Source organism: Serinus canaria, chromosome 23, assembly GCF_022539315.1.
Source record: "Serinus canaria isolate serCan28SL12 chromosome 23, serCan2020, whole genome shotgun sequence".
NCBI classification, from domain to species: Eukaryota; Metazoa; Chordata; class Aves; order Passeriformes; family Fringillidae; genus Serinus; species Serinus canaria.
The window spans coordinates 90584-103016 of NC_066336.1; the positions used below are offsets into that span (position 1 = coordinate 90584).

A 12433-nucleotide genomic window follows, 5' to 3' on the forward strand; every position below is an offset into this window, starting at 1 on the left:
AGTTCTTTGTCATTTAATGAAGTGAGTCCAGTGTCTTTAATAATCCCTTTCTGGCTTTTTCCTTCCAACTGAGTAACATGAAACTTGCTTTTCCTAGCATAATCCAAGACGTGGATATTGGGCAACAAAAATGCAGAAGGATGTGATTGTGTTGGACCAGGAAAAGTTTAAATTCAGTGTTATATCTGAAGTGACTGCTGTTTATGCACTTAACCTTGTGACAGAGTAAAAACAGTGCCAGGAGCATGTTAATATGTGAAAAAGTGTTTATTCCCCTTTAAACATTTATGAAATGGCAAAGAGGCCATGAAGGAAGATGAGGGTATTCCTCTGTCCTGAGTGTGAGTGTCAGTATTTAGCAGCCAAAGCATATGTGTCCCTTGTTCCCTTTGCTAGGACAGCAGGTATTTCTGGATCTAGGAACTTGGTCCTGAAAACTGCTGAGTAAATTCCAACTAGTGTTTACTGGAATCCACTAAAGGGGTGATCCCTGAGCCCATGTTTAACTGGTCTCTGGGAGCTGTATCCTGTTGGAAGCCCCAGTCCTGGAGGCTTCATACCTCTTTCAACTCTTGGTAACTTTGACTGGGGTTAAGGGTCACTCAGTACCTCATGGGAGGAGGCCCTGACTGCTTTCAACTTTTAAAATTAATGGTTTTGATCTTGAGAATCTGGCCTGGGAGATTTTAATTTGATTTCAGACCCCAAGAATTCTTCCAGCATTAACTGGTTGTTTCCAGGCTGCCAGACCAAGGTGTGTCCCCTGAAGGTGCTGCTCTGGGCAGCTTTTAGTGCCTTGATGAACATTTCATAGAACCGTGGAGTGGTTGGGTTGAAAGGCACTTTAAAGCTCATCTTGTTTCAACCCCCTGTCATGGATAGGGACACCTTCCACTAACCCAGGCTGCCCCAAGCCCCTGGGGCAGTCTGGCCTTGGACACTTCCAGGCATGGGGATGGGGCAGCCACAGCTTTTCTGGGCAAGGTGTGCCAGGGCCTCACCAGACGAACAGGGAGTGGCTTCCTAATCTTGTCAGAAATGGCTCTGGGGTGGGAGAGGGACTGGACCCCACAAACTTACACACGCACAGTGAGGCTGCAACTGTTTCAGTTCTGGAGTCTTTACTCTGGATGTTTCTAAGTAGGAGGATCACTATTCAGCTTCAGTCTCCCTGGTGATTTTAAGGTACTGGCAAGAGAAATCCTCCTATTTTTAAATGGAGCAGATCCCATCTGGAGTTACTGGGGCAGTGCCACAGGGAGCTGTTGGCACTGATGTCTCTAGCAGTGGGATTTCCTCCTGGCCACAGACCTGGCAGAGTCTCTGCCAGGAGAGGACCCCATTGCCAGCCCATAGCTCCAGGAAAGGCCATCAGCAGCCAGTGCCAGTGGTATGTCCAGCAGCAGCTGTACAGCAACTTTGTGGGACTGCTAAGGTCTTGTCAGATGTGGAAAAATTTTCTGATTTTTAGCAGAAATATCCAGGTACAGCACCTGATGCTGCTTCTTAAGTCATCCTTGCCTATCACCATTGGAAATCATGAAGAATTTCTGTTCCAGCCAGGGAGGAGCAATTAACCCCAAGGCTTCACCTCACTATGTCTTCCTACCCCACATTAGAGCCTGATGCCAAGGACATTCCCAGCTGTCCCCACCTGCTGCCCTGAATTTCCAGATTGCTGAAACATTCAGGGCCCATATTCCATCTCAGCCTCTGTTCTTTCTCTCAGCCTGCAGCAGCTCATGAGTCTTCACCCTCCTGTAATCAATTTGAACTGTAAATAATTTATCTGATATTGTTTCTGTTTTTAAGGCCTTTGTACAGTCCCAGGATCCTGTTGGCACAGCCCTGCTCAGGCTGTTACTCCTCTCTGAGCTTCTCTCCTACCATTCATACAGTTGCTGAGTCTCAAACCATCCTGAGGTTGCACTTTACTCAACGCTAATAAATATCTCTATTTTTTATATTTCTGAACTGATCCCTTTGTGTGGGGCTCCTGCCTGGTTCCTCTGCTGACCTTTCCGCAGTGCTGGGACCTTCTGTAGAGCTGATGCCTGGGTACTGGAGGGGAGGGGGGGTGACAGGTTTTTTTTTTTCCTGTTCCCAAAGAGCAGCAGGATTGATGTTAGTGTTTTGCAGACACCTCTGCAGCCCACAAAACTCAGCTCGTCCCTCCACGGCTTGGAGGGGGGACAAGCAGAGCCCCCCTCTGCCTGCCGAAGGACCCACAAGCCCTTAATACCAGATTAAAAATAACTCCGGGAGCAGATGTGAACAGAAGTCGGTGATAACAGGGCCAGAACGCGAGGGGCTTTGCAGTGGCTTAACAGCTTATGGATTCATCCCCTCTCATCACATTAGCAGGGACTCCCCCCTCTCCCACTCTGTAGTGCCTAGAGGTTCTTCCTGCTCCCAAACCTTCAGCCTCACCGGAGAAGCGGTGGGAGGGGGGGCGCATAAGGGGGAACAAACCCCTGTCACGCTTGAGTTGCGTGGTGTTGAAGTTCTGATCTCGGGGCAAGATCCGGCCCGTGCAGCTCTGGGGGCTGTAAAGGCCCTGGCAGAGGCAGCGGGAGACACACAGTGACGGCCCCCGCCAGTGTCCCCAGGGTGGTAACCATTAGATGGCACTAGTAACCTCCCCATGGGGACACCGCGTCCCCAGGGCAGGGTACAGTGGCGTGCCCCTAGAGTGCTGAGCGTGACCCCGGGAGTGCCCGCTGGGTACTCCAGCCTAGTCCCGGCACCCACTGCCACCGCAAGGCCACCACCGCCAAGCCAACGGAGACGACAGCGAGGCCCTCGGTGCTGGGGCCGAGTTCCATCCTGCCGCCAGCTCCGTCCCCGTCTTCGCGGGGGCCCTATTCCGCCTTATCTCCGCAGACGCCGCCTGCGCGGCACCGATAACCCGGGCGCGGCCCCAGGAATGGGGTCGGGTTTGGGGGCGCTGCAGTGACCCTGACGCCCTTACAGGCTCCGGCCACGCTGCAGCCTTCTGCGGTGGGCTCAGGATGGGGACACCCCCGGCTACTCCAGCTCCCAGAAAGGACGGGGTTTTCCCTAAGAAAACTTCGGGAAGTAGTGAAAATAAGCAAAACTATCTACAAAAGCCCTGATTCTGCCGGTTTTTGGGGGGTTTGGGCCTCTGCCATGACGTGGGGGTAACTCGGGGGGGGGGGACACGGGACCTTCTCCTTATTTGGGCCTATGACGTCACGGGGGCGCAAGGAGGAATCTCTTGGCCCCACTCCCCGCCTGTCACCTGCGGGACCCGCCCACTGCAGCGGCTCACGCTGTCCCCGCCCCTTCCGCGCTCTGACGGGCGGGGGAGACAGCCAGCGGGCGCGGCCAAGGTGGGCGGGGCTCGTGTGGTGACGTCAAGTGGAGGGGGCGGGGCCGGTGGTGCAGGTGGAGGCAGCGCGGAGCGGAGTGGCGGCCCCGGTGAGCGGGGGCAGGTGAAGTTCCTCGGGTGTCAGGCCTGTTATGGGGTGAGAAGGGTTTTGAGGGGAGGGTGAGGGCTGTAGGGGTCAGGCAAGTTATGGAATGCGGGAGTCCTGGGGTGCTTTGGGGGGTATAGGGCTCAGGCAGGTTCTGGAGGATTTGGGGCTCCCTAGAGGGACCCATGGTGGGTCAGTCTGGTCGTGGGCTGCGGGGTTGTAGGAAGAGTTGTGGTGCTGTGGGGGCACATGGGGACTCAGGCTGTTTATGGAGTGGAGGGGTTGCCAGAGGACATGGGGTGCTATGAAGCAGGGGGTCTCCGGTGGGGTCAGGCTGGATGTGGGGTGATCTGCGGGAACCAGGGGTACCCGTAGAGGTCAGGCTGGATGTGAGGTGGTTTAGGGTGCTCAAGGGTTTGGGGGGGCTGGGGATGTCAGTCTAGATGTGGGGGACCCACGGTGACTGAAGTGTGAAGCAGGGGGTTGTGGAGAAATGGGGGATGTTCAAGGGACTGGACGAGACTAGGGAAGCACCTGCAGCGCTCTCTGGAAGCTATGGGGCAGAAAGGAAGTGAGGTGCTCTGGAGTGGGGAGATTTCCAGTAGGGTCAGGCTGGGTGTGGGGGGAATGGGGTGCACTAGAGCTGTCCTGGAGACTCTGAGTTGGGGCTGCCGGGGAGGATGTGGGGTGGAGGGCCACCCACAGTGGTTTCATGCTCAAGAGGTGGATGGGGCCCTGCCTCACGGGGAGTGACCAGCCCTGGGATGTCTCCCCCCATGCTGTTGTTTCCTCTGGTGCAGTGGAGGGGAAAAGGCAGGTGCAGCCTCGGGGAGTGCGCACCCCACACTCACGGCAGCAGCACTGGTTTCCCTTTCTGGGAGGTGGCAGCTCCCGCTTTGGCATTTGGGTCCAGCTCTGTTTCCTGGAGCATTCGGTGTTGCTGGGGCTGTGCCAGAGATGCAGCAGCTCAGCCTGTGGCTTCGGGGTGGCCGCGATCTCTTCCCGAGACACCGTCTGTGCCCGCCGGACGGTTCCCAAAGCCGGCGGCAGTGGCCGAGCTGCGGGGCGGCGGGGGCTTCTCCTGACGTCGATCCCAGTCCTGGCGCCGGTCGGGGCCGCGCTGAAGCCTCCCATCGACTTCCCCACGCCCGTGGGGGGGTCGATGTCTTCACGTCCCCTCCTCGACGGGAACACTTTGCGCTGATGTTGCAACCACAGGCGTGTGCGGCGTGCCCGGCGGTTCCTGCAGTCTCTTCCTCTCCTGAATTTCGCCCTTCTGCAGTCGTGGTGGGACGAGAGGCTTGTGAACCTGCCCGTTAGTCCGTGCCGTTGGCTGTGCCGGTGGCGGGTCCGAGCGGCTGCTGGGATGGCAGGGGACAGCGGGGGACAGTGACTATCTTTAGGGCTGTGTTGCAATGGAGGGGTGTGCCTTGGCTCGGCGCTGCCGGCAGCCGCCTCCTCGCCCGAGGATTGACTTACTCCGAGGCTCTCGCATGGGGAAAACCAACACTTGCTCTGCGGTTTGTGTGAGCAGAAGGAGGGGGGCTGTGGTGGGGCTCTGAGGCTGAGCCAGGGGTCTGACAGTATGGGGGCTGGTGTCAGTCACACAGGGCCTGCATGAGGTCAGGCTGTGTGAGGTGTGCAGGGCCGAGGTTTGGGGTGCACCGTCGGCCCCGGCACTGTCACGTGTCACACATGCTCTGCCACTGCCTGGAAGTGGGAACACCTGAGCTGGAGCAAACGGCCAGCATGGGAAAGGTTGATGGTGGAGGGAATCTCTTCTGCCTCCTGGGAGAGAAGTTGCCCTGGAGCACGGGAGCAAGTTGGGTTCTTGCAAAGTGCATCCCAGAACGTTCCCATCCCTGTGCTCCCTTCCTGAGGCTTAGTGGAAGCACAAATGCAGCTGTAGGAGAGAGCCAGAGTCAGGTCTCTTTTGAGTCCTGTTTCTGCCAGAGTAACCTGGTTAGTCCGTGGGAATAACTTGCACCAGAGTTGGGGTGACATGGAACCGAGGCTCTGTGTTTGGCCTCTGAGCCATTGTCCTGCTCATGGCCACTATGCCTGAGGTGGTGCAGCTGCACCATGCCTGTCTCTGAGAGGAGGCAGCTGAAACTTGTGGAACAATTTGCATCCCCCCACGAGTACAGTTCCTCTCCCAGTTCCAGGGCCTGTATAGACGTGGGTCTCCTACAGTTCATGGTGCTGGCAGCCCCTCAGTTTCTCTGACAAAGTGGGGCACGTGCTGCTTCTGCTTGTGGTGATGATAACGGCAAATCGGCAGAAGCAAAAAGTTGATCTGTGCATCAAACTGCTTCCCATGGTTGTGCTCAACATGTTCTGTGGATGTGGGTCTCTCCTGTCCCTTCACTTTGCTTCTCCTCACGCTTAGGAGCAACTTCAGGCCTTTCCAAGCGGGCTTGAAACCTGCTGAAGACAGAAAGTGCCTTCTCATCTGCAGCAGTGCTGCTGGGATGAGGCTCCCTCTTCCTGACGCGCAGCCTGGCAGCTGCTGGAATTGCCTGCAGCCGCAGTGCTCCGCACCGCGCGTCCCCCCAGGCTGGCATGGTCCTTTCAGAGCCAATGGTGGGGAAAGGATTTCTCAGAGAAAAGGCAAAACATCAGCTGTTTTTCAAGGAGGGTACTTTGGAGTTATATCACTGATTTAATATATAGCAAGGTTTTTCTGAGTTCCCTCCCTAGCTATTCCCCAGAGGGAAAGGCAAGTTGCAGGTGGTCCCTGTCCCAGAGGGCAGGAATTGTCCTGTCTCTGCTAAGCAGTGTTTCACCTTTGTGCTCACAGCTGCAGGAAGAGGCTTGAGGCTGTGGTGGCTGGAAGAGTCATAATTGGCTCTTGGCGACTCTGGATGCTGTGGTTGGAGGTGTGATTTGGGAAGAGGGTGGACTTGCCCATCATTAGCCCAGAAGTGTCTCTCACTGAGCTGCCCAGGAAAGAGGGGGATGTCTTGGTTGTCCTTTTTATGAGTTTTGCTTCATGCAGTGATTTGAGTGAGCTCTGTGCTGGGATTCCCCAGGAAAGGCTGCAGTTAGTTTTCCCTATTTAGCCTGGGACTAGCACCCGGTGGATAAGCAGTCTCACTCAGCAGTTATTCCAATGAGGCCATGATGGTTCGGGTCCCTCATATTGGGACTTTGTCATGCCATCCCATTCTGAGCTGGTGGGAACAGCCAGGGTGGGCTGGCTGGGGCTGTGGGGTCTGGCCAGAGCAGCCACCACGGCTGCCCATCTCTCCCCACTAGAGGCTGCTGATGACCAGAGCATTTTCCATCTCTGCTCTGAGAAAGCTCCGGGGTCTGGAATTTGCAGGGCCGAGCATCCTGGCCTGAGCTTTTCCTGCTGATTCACCCTGGAGACAGCAGTGCACTTGGCAATGGTTGGGTTCAGGGGGCACATCTGCTCCCCTGCCAGGCTTACAATAGATCTCCCTACTTCATTAAGTCTTAATTAGGTAAATGCACTGGGACCACGGGAGTCCATTGCCAGGGAACATGGGTCCTGCGTGGAGCTGGGTACCAGGGATGCCGGCTACCATCCTGCCTGCCTCAGGGGTTTTTCCAGCTGGGTGCTGAATGTGGAATGAGTTCAGGCTCTTGTGTTGTTTTCCCAGAGGATGTGTGCACAGCGATAAGAGCTTCAGCCCTCTGGCATAAATCAGTTGGCAGAAAAGCCAAGGATTAGTTAAGCCATGGAAAGGATCCTTCACCTCTGGGCACAGCCATGGTAAAGCCATCCTGTAGACACAAACAAGAGTCTTAGTGCAGGCCACCAAACAGGTGGGCAGGATGGGTTGGAAAACAGAGACCCTGGGAAGATCGTTAATCACAAAACAATGCAGTGTAAAATGAAAGGCAGTGGCTGCTGCAGTGAAAGTGCAGGGAAGGAGTCTGTGGAGTTGCACAAGCCCTGCTGCCCTTGTTGATGCAGGCAGTGCTGGGTGGGCAAAGTGGTGCCAGCTGGCTCTGGCACAGGGCACAGCTTCCCCCGACAATAGCAGAGCAGTGCTTTACATAATCTGGGACTTGCCAAACAAGCTTCAACGTCTGGAAAATCCTTCTGCTATTGTTCATGCTCAAAGTTTGCTAAATTTCCTGGTTTGATCTGCAGGGCTGGATTTTGCTCTGGGACCACAGTGGGGGAAAATGCTCTTTGCCCAGAGGGAAGAAAAGGGTGTTTGTGGCGTTTAATCCATTCTCTGTAGATGAAACTATTTTTGTGGTTCACAAGAGGTTCTGAGCAGCTGTTCGCAGCTTTGCAGGGCTGCAGGACTCTCTGTCTATCCAATTAGTATGGTTTGTGTCTAGACCCCTCCTGATGCCCACCCCCCTCCCACCCCACCCCGGGAAAAGCCTGGACTACCAGATGAGGATGGGGCGCCATGGGCAGGGCTCACACAAACATCATCTGGGCTCCCAGCTCAGAGCCTGTGTCAGGACACAAATGCCGTGTCGGGACAACTTTTTGCTGTCTTAACCTCTCAGACCCTGAGGCTTCAGGAAGGCTCCAAAACTGCCACTCGTTGGCAGATTTTAGGAGAAGAGGTGTGATGGGAACTTGGGGTGTCTTGTTGTGCTGTGTCAACCCTGGTGGTGACTTCCTGGTGATTTGTGGCAGCTGGGAACCCCTCTGGAAATATACTGATGCTGTGGGAGCCACCCCAGGCCCATCCCAGCCTGTGTAAGGCTGGATGTGTTTCCTGGCCCCTGAGAAGTGTTTTGGGGTATGGGGCCTGCCCTTGCTCCTCCATTTGCTCACCCCCAAGCCCTTTGCCAACACAAATAAAGTCCCCATATGCTATTCAATTAAACAAAGAAATCCTGCTCGTTTGTGGATACATGTTCTCTGGTCATTTGTGGATAAATGATTGAGAAACCCAACTTTTCTTTCCATTCCTTGGAAGGGCAGGTTTTGTAACAAGGAATGGGGTGAAGTTCTTACTGGTCCACTTACTGTGAGGCAAGCTTTTGACCCCTGGAAAGCAGCAGAGGAGATGGAACCTCAGCCTAACAGTATGAATACATCTTCTTATTAGACTTGGCTTTGAGTGCCTTTTATGTAGGTAATTACATCTGGCCACAGATGTAATTGACCAGAGCTGTATTTAAGGAGGGGATATAAGGCTTGGCACATGCTGGGAGCCTTCAGAGTTGACTGCAGTGGCATTATAGCAATCTGGTAGGTGTTGCTAACAAGGCAGTACAGGGCAGCTACAGGGAAGCTCTGAGCCTTAGGGCCTGGAAAACTTGGTGTTGGCACTGATTTCAGCTTTGTGGAGGGAAGTGGGGTGGACTGGTGCCTCAAAGCATCACCAGGGTGTTAAGGCAGCTGTGTATCATCTTGAATGTGACCTCCGTGACCTGATCTCTGATTGCTGTGGTGGTTTAGGTGCTCACTGGATAGTACCAGCCATCCAAGGGCTTGTATTTTTGTATCCACTTTCCAAAACCCCTTGGAGATGGATAAGCTGCTTGTAGGCACTTCAGAACTTGAAGGGAGCCCTTTGTCCCTGCTGAGGATATGTATTGGACAGGACAGCATGAGTTGCCTCCCTGCCCCTGGGTGAACTCAAACGTTGAGTGTGGGAATGAGGAAGGGCAGATGTTAGCCTGGCACAGAGCCACGTTGAGCTGTAAGGTGACTTTTGCCTCTGTGTTGATGTTGGTGTCTGACCTGGAGGTGAACCCCTCCCATATGGCCAGGGTTGGCCAATCCGCGGCTGCTCAGAGGCTCACAGGATGGCAGATGGGGTCAGCACTGCTCGAGAATTTCCTTGGGTACAGAGTGAAGGCTTTTAAATAGCAAACACAGTCATGTGCATCATGACATGGCACTTGGCCCTGAGGATCCATTGGCAGCTGGGCACTGGCTGAGCAATATGTCCACACCTGCTGGAATATTTTTTAAGTGTTAAAGTAAAATGATTTTGAGTACAAATGAAATAAGACCTAAACCTGTTGCTGGTGGGTTTGAAGTGCAGGTCCTCCCTGAGAGGTAGTCTGGAGAAACCCTGCCTTTCTTGGGTAGGTTATGTGGCCCCATCCCAGTGTGCTGTGCTGATAGATCCCATGCCTCCGCTGGGTGCCAAGACTTCAGCCTTCTAGGAAAAACAGCAGGAGCCAGTATGGGTTTTCTTCTGCCATCCCTTGGGCACCTGGTGCTGTGTGAGCAGCGTCCAGAGTTGCAGATGGCTCATGTTGTGGTTGCAGTACTGCTTGGTCCATCTGAGCTGCCTTTGAGTGGGAACACACGAGATATGCAAGTTAAGAATTGATCTGTGGTGCTGACCAGGATTTATTTTGGTGCTGCTGCTTTTTCTTCTGCTGTAGCATGAAGTGAATGTGATTTCGGCAGCTGCCTGGCTCTGCCAGTTTGCATCCTTCCCTCCCTACAAATTGTCTTCATCCTGCTCAGCTTCCTGACCCCTGTCCTAGTCAATACAAGGCTGTTATTGGAGCTCCGCAAGCCATGATGATCACATCCAAGTGCTGGACCTCAAACTACCTGGCAATGCTGGGCTGGATGAAGAAGCTCATTTGCATTGGGTGGTTAATTCTCTGTATGCTTTAATCTCTGTGACCATCTGTGTTCTTTCCCAGGCTGGGGAATTGGGAGCTCTTTGGATTTTCCCAGGAGGTGAACATAGAGAGGACTGCTTATTATGGCTATGCTGAAAACTGCCCAGGGTCAGAGTAAGACATCCTCATTAGCTCTGGGAGCAGTTGTTCTGCACCTTTGTGTCACCAACATGTTTTATGAAAAATCCTTTCCTTAGGATTTTTCCTCCTGAGAAGCTGAGAGGCCTCAGGAACAAAATGTAAACAATGATTATCTGCTGCTGTGGAATGCAACAGGTGGATCTGTGATTGGTCTCATGTGGTTGTTTTTAATTAATGGCCAATCACAGTCCAGCTGTCTAGACTGTCTCGCTCAGAGACAAACCTTTGTTATTGATTCCTTTTCTATTCTTAGCAAGCCTTCTGATGAAATCCTTTCTTCTATTCTTTTAGTATAGTTTTAATATAATATGTATCATAAAATAATAAATCAAGCCTTCTGAAACATGGAGTCAAGATTCTCATCTCTTCCCTCATCCTGGGACCCCTGCGAACACAGTCACACCTTTGGGCAAGGAGGCATTGATGTGTCAACTCTACTCTGAAGGAGCATCTCAAGGAGATGCACAGCGGAGACGGGGGCAAAGACTAAAAATGGAAACCTCTGTGAATGCTCTCCAGCATTCAGTCCCAAACATGGAGGGTCTGTGACCAGTTTGGCCGACATCTTGGAGGGCTGAGGTACCAGGGAAGGCTGTGTTGGTCTGAGGAGAGATAGTACACTAAAGCATCTCCTGGTCATCTGAAAAACCCTGCCAGGTTTTGGCAACCTCTGGGGTGTACCTCATCAGCAGCTACTGCTGTGTCTGTCCTGGTGAACTGATTGATTTGAGCCTCAAAATCTGCTTTGGAGACTGGGGTGCTCACACACAGCACCAAAATAAGGGGACCGGTGCCTACAGGTGAGCAGCACCTGAACTTTCCCCGTTTTGTTTTCTCACATTTGGAGCATGAGGCTCTGCAGACCATTTGCAGCCCCAGCTGGGATCCTGCTCACCATGGACAGAGGTGACACTGGCTGTGGGCGCTTTTGAGGAATGCCTGACCTGTGGGGCAGCATGGCCCTGCGGAGGCTGCTGCTGGCATCCAAACCCTGGAGAAACCCTGCCTTTCTTGGGTAGGTTATGTGGGAATGATTCCTGCCCTGTAATTAGGCTCTTCTGCTCCTGTTCACCACACTAATGAGCTGTCTCATGGATGTGCTCCTCAAAGCTGCTCTGGAGCCTCTGTGTGGCTCAGAAGCTGAAGGTGACTTTCCAAGAGAGCCACCTGCAAAGGGCAAGATCTCCATTCCTATCACGTTGGGGTGAGGTACGTGGGCTGGGAACCTTTGACTGTGAAGGCTTTTCCCTGACTACACCCTGTGTGCTGTGAATTCTTCTGCCATTGTACACCCTAGCTTCTTGGTGAGGAGAGCCCTTCCTGCTGTTCATGCTTGCAAGGCTGGGCAAGAGGAAGGGGCTTACCAGCCTTCAGCTGAGGGACTGAGGCTGCCTCTTGAAAGGAGAGCTGGTTTCTACCTGCATCCAGGCTGGATAATAACACTTGAAAAATAAATGGTGCTCCATCTGGTCTCCTGGTTCAGTAGTTTGGGTTTTTAGTCTTGATGGAGATGATGGCACCAGGACTGTAGGCATCAAGGTGCATCCCAAAGGATGGGTATAGGCTTGTGCCCAAATTTCCACCTGGTCTAGTGGAAGGTGTCCCTGCCTGTGGCAGTGGGTTGGAATGAGATGAGCTTTAAGGTCTCTTCCAACACAAACCATTCCATGATTCTGTGATTCTCTGGCATGGCAGGGTGACTGTTGAGTCCAACTTGTGCCACGAGTGTTCGACTGTGTGCTTATGTGAGGCAGGTCCCTGTACCTTCAGTGGGGCTGTTGCATGGGCTGGGGATCTGGCTGAATTTCAGACCCTGGTGTGTGCCCACCGGAGCACACAGCCAGCCTTGTCGCGGCTGGGAGCACCGTTGCTCTCTTGAATCTCTTCATTTACTTAATGATCCTTTTGTTGAGAGGATTAGGGTTTAGTAGCCTCTGGCCGAGTAGTAATTAAATTAAGGCTCTGGTGTTTTGTGGAATTTTTGAAGCCCACTAGAGGGCTCAGTTGGAGGCCTGTGGAGCCGGGACCGGCGGCGCTGGGCTGTGTCCAGCTCTTCAGAAGTTTACACGAGAAGTTATGTAAGTCCGGAGGAGCTGGACGGGCGCAGAAGTTGTACGGGGCCAGCCCGCAGCGTCCACGGAGCCCGCTGCTCCTGCAGCCCGGTTGTGCCCGGAGCTCGGCAGAGCCCGGCCCGTGCCCACGCGAGGCGGTACTCACCGGAGGGGTTACTCACCGGAGGGGTTACTCACGGGAGGCGGTACTCA

At 53.7% G+C, this 12433-nt stretch overlaps 1 protein-coding gene and 1 long non-coding RNA gene across 4 annotated transcripts in view; both read left to right on the forward strand.

Annotated features, from left to right (window-relative positions):
* The first annotated feature begins 3357 nt into the window (after positions 1-3357).
* The window catches only part of EPB41 (erythrocyte membrane protein band 4.1), a 96306-nt gene continuing 87230 nt past the window's right edge, over positions 3358-12433 (forward strand). Inside the window, exon 1 of one of the 2 annotated variants that reach the window (XM_050983346.1) lies at positions 3358-3441. Coding sequence is in view for 1 of the 2 variants with exons in the window: in XM_050983332.1 (XP_050839289.1) it covers positions 3484-3488 (5 nt within the window). In the remaining variant the exon portion in view is untranslated. Of the gene's footprint in view, positions 3442-3464; positions 3489-12433 lie in introns of those variants that run through there. The other variant, XM_050983332.1, reaches the window with a different exon arrangement.
* LOC127060408 (uncharacterized) overlaps positions 3499-12433 on the forward strand; it is a 42390-nt gene continuing 33455 nt past the window's right edge. Inside the window, exons 1-2 of one of the 2 annotated variants that reach the window (XR_007779410.1) lie at positions 3499-11184; positions 11280-12378. This is a non-coding gene — a long non-coding RNA (uncharacterized LOC127060408). Of the gene's footprint in view, positions 12379-12433 lie in introns of both variants that reach the window. The other variant, XR_007779409.1, reaches the window with a different exon arrangement.